At 44.1% G+C, this 2422-nt stretch overlaps 1 protein-coding gene across 1 annotated transcript; it reads left to right on the top strand.

The window, feature by feature from the left end:
* Window positions 1–575: 575 nt before the first annotated feature.
* On the top strand, window positions 576–1576 carry LOC121533138 (CMRF35-like molecule 2). Its single transcript, XM_045211673.1, has 3 exons — window positions 576–697; window positions 979–1302; window positions 1434–1576. The coding sequence occupies exons 1-3, from the start codon at window positions 655–657 to the stop codon at window positions 1574–1576; spliced, it is 510 nt and encodes a 169-aa protein (XP_045067608.1). The 5' UTR covers window positions 576–654.
* The last annotated feature ends 846 nt before the right edge of the window (window positions 1577–2422 follow it).

Here is a 2422-nt window from a genome sequence, read left to right as displayed (position 1 = left end):
TCTCTCTCTCTCTCTCTCTCTCTCTCTCTCTCTCTCTCTCTCTCTCTCTCTCTCTCTCTCTCTCTCTCTCTCTCTCTCTCTCTCTCTCTCTCTCTCTCTCTCTCTCTCTCTCTCTCTCTCTACTGTGTGATTAGGAACATATTTATGATTGGTTAAGGAGGAAGAGGGAGGGGCTATTAGAAATAACATGTGGTAGGAGGGTTTGAACTAGTAGAGATAGAGAGAGAGAGAGAAAGAGATGCAGAAATAGGGAAGTACATGGTTGTACGAGTGCAAGGAGTGAGTGAGAGAGAGGGAGGGGCAGAGAGAGAGAGAGAGAGAGAGGTACATAAAGTACATGAAGTTTGTATTTAGGTTACTTTAAGTGTAGAGAGAACAGAGAGAGTTGTGCACTTGGACACACAACATTATATCAGGACCCATAGACACCTGGACCAACCTGGAGAGAACACAGCATTATATCAGGACATATAGACACCTGGACCAACCTGGAGAGAACACAACATTATATCAGGACCTATAGACACCTGGACCAACCTGGAGAGAACACAGCATTATATCAGGACCTATAGACACCTGGACCAACCTGGAGAGAACACAACATTATATCAGGACCTATAGACACCTGGACCAACCTGGAGAGAACACAACAAGATGAGGATCCTGCTGATAGTCATCCTCCTCTCCTTCATGACAGGTAATAAGCTTGTTATAAGTATCTATAACAATGTAATAACATCTAGTCAGTCTTCTTATAAAGGCTGCTACTACAGATAAGTATGGGATACGTGTGTTTGTTTCTGTGTGTGTGTGTGTGTGTGTTTCTGTGTGTGTGTGTGTGTGTGTTGTGTGTTTCTGTGTGTGTGTGTGTGTGTGTGTGTGTGTGTGTGTGTGTGTGTGTGTGTGTGTGTGTGTGTGTGTGTGTGTGTGTGTGAATATGAGGAATATAAAATGTATTTTCTCTTGTCTGATTGACAGGTTGTTTGAGCTCCTTCAAAGTGACAGGATACTCTGGAGGAACTGTCATCATCTACTGTGAATATTCCATAGAAAAAATAAGTTCTGAGAAATATTTCTGTATGGGGGAGGGTAGTTGGAGTTGTGAGGATATAATCAGAACTGGATTGAAGAACAGCTGGCAGAACAGCGGTAGATTCTCTCTGTATGACAACACTGAAGGAAACGACTTCAAGGTGATCATCAGACAACTGACTAAACAAGATGAAGGGACCTACTGGTGTGGAGTGGACAAACCTACTGCACCTGACAGTTATACCAAGGTAGAGCTGGATGTGAAGACTGGTGAGAGACTTTTACTTTAACTTTATACAATGAATTTAGCTAGATATATTGTTGCATGATTAGTACCACTAGTCAAGGGAAGTTAGTCTATACTATTAGACTAAGGTTGTGATGTGTGTTCCTATTGACAGATGACTGCTGTGAGAAGTCAGTCACAGAGACGGTCTATCTGGGAGGAGAGCTACCATCAGCTGCAACTATCCAGAGGGACCATGAGGACAGCATCAAGCATTTCTGCAAGAAAGCAAAGACTTCAAGACTTGTGTTAATATGATCGCTGCTTACCAGAGAACTGCTAAAGCTGGGGCGTTTCTCTGTCTCTGACAACAGCAGAGTGAAATCCTACTCAGTGACCATCAGTGACCTGACAGAAGATGATACTGGGACCTACTGGTGTGGAGTAGAAACAGGAAAGAGAAAGGAAAGTTACATCGCACTGATCACACAGGTGAAGCTACATGTTATAAGTGAGTATAAACAAGACTTCTATTTCTTTGCATGTGTACCCAAAACACACACGTTACAGTCTTGTAAGAAAGTAGTTTAATTGAAATCATAATTGCATTCATTTATTTATGTCAAGTCAAGTTCGAGTTTCAGTATGGATGTCATCATGAAACCTGCAGTTGTCATGACCTATATTAGAGAGAGAGAGAGAGAGAGAGAGAGAGAGAGAGAGAGAGAGAGAGAGAGAGAGAGAGATGGAGAGAGAGGATGGAGGGAGATAGAGATGGAGAGAGATGGAGAGAGAGAGAGAGATGGAGAGAGGGAGGAGAGAGAGAGAGAGAGAGAGAGAGAGAGATGGAGAGAGAGAGAGAGAGAGAGAGAGAGAGAGAGAGATGAGAGAGAGAGAGAGAGAGAGAGATGGAGAGATATGGAGAGAGGTAGAGAGAGAGAGAGAGAGAGAGAGAGAGAGAGAGAGAGAGAGAGAGAGGAGAGAGAGAGAGAGAGAGAGAGAGAGACAGAGAGGGAGAGCAGAGAGAGGGAGATGGAGAGAGAGAGAGAGAGAGAGAGAGAGAGAGAGAGGAGAGAGAGGTGAGAGAGAGAGAGATGGAGAGAGAGGTGGAGAGAGGTGAGAGGAGAGAGAGAGAGAGAGGAGAGACCTCTCCCTCTCCTCTCC

The sequence above is a fragment of the Coregonus clupeaformis genome, chromosome 38 (assembly GCF_020615455.1).
Source record: "Coregonus clupeaformis isolate EN_2021a chromosome 38, ASM2061545v1, whole genome shotgun sequence".
NCBI lineage: Eukaryota > Metazoa > Chordata > Actinopteri > Salmoniformes > Salmonidae > Coregonus > Coregonus clupeaformis.
This window is presented reverse-complemented; position numbering and strand designations above follow the sequence as displayed.

Coding starts and splice junctions, on each gene's coding strand:
- LOC121533138 (XM_045211673.1), top strand. CDS start 655: ATGAGGATCCTGCTGATAGTCATCCTCCTCTCCTTCATGACAG. Junction 698..978: donor CCTCCTCTCCTTCATGACAG/GTAATAAGCTTG, acceptor TCTGATTGACAG/GTTGTTTGAGCTCCTTCAAA. Junction 1,303..1,433: donor AGAGCTGGATGTGAAGACTG/GTGAGAGACTTT, acceptor TCCTATTGACAG/ATGACTGCTGTGAGAAGTCA.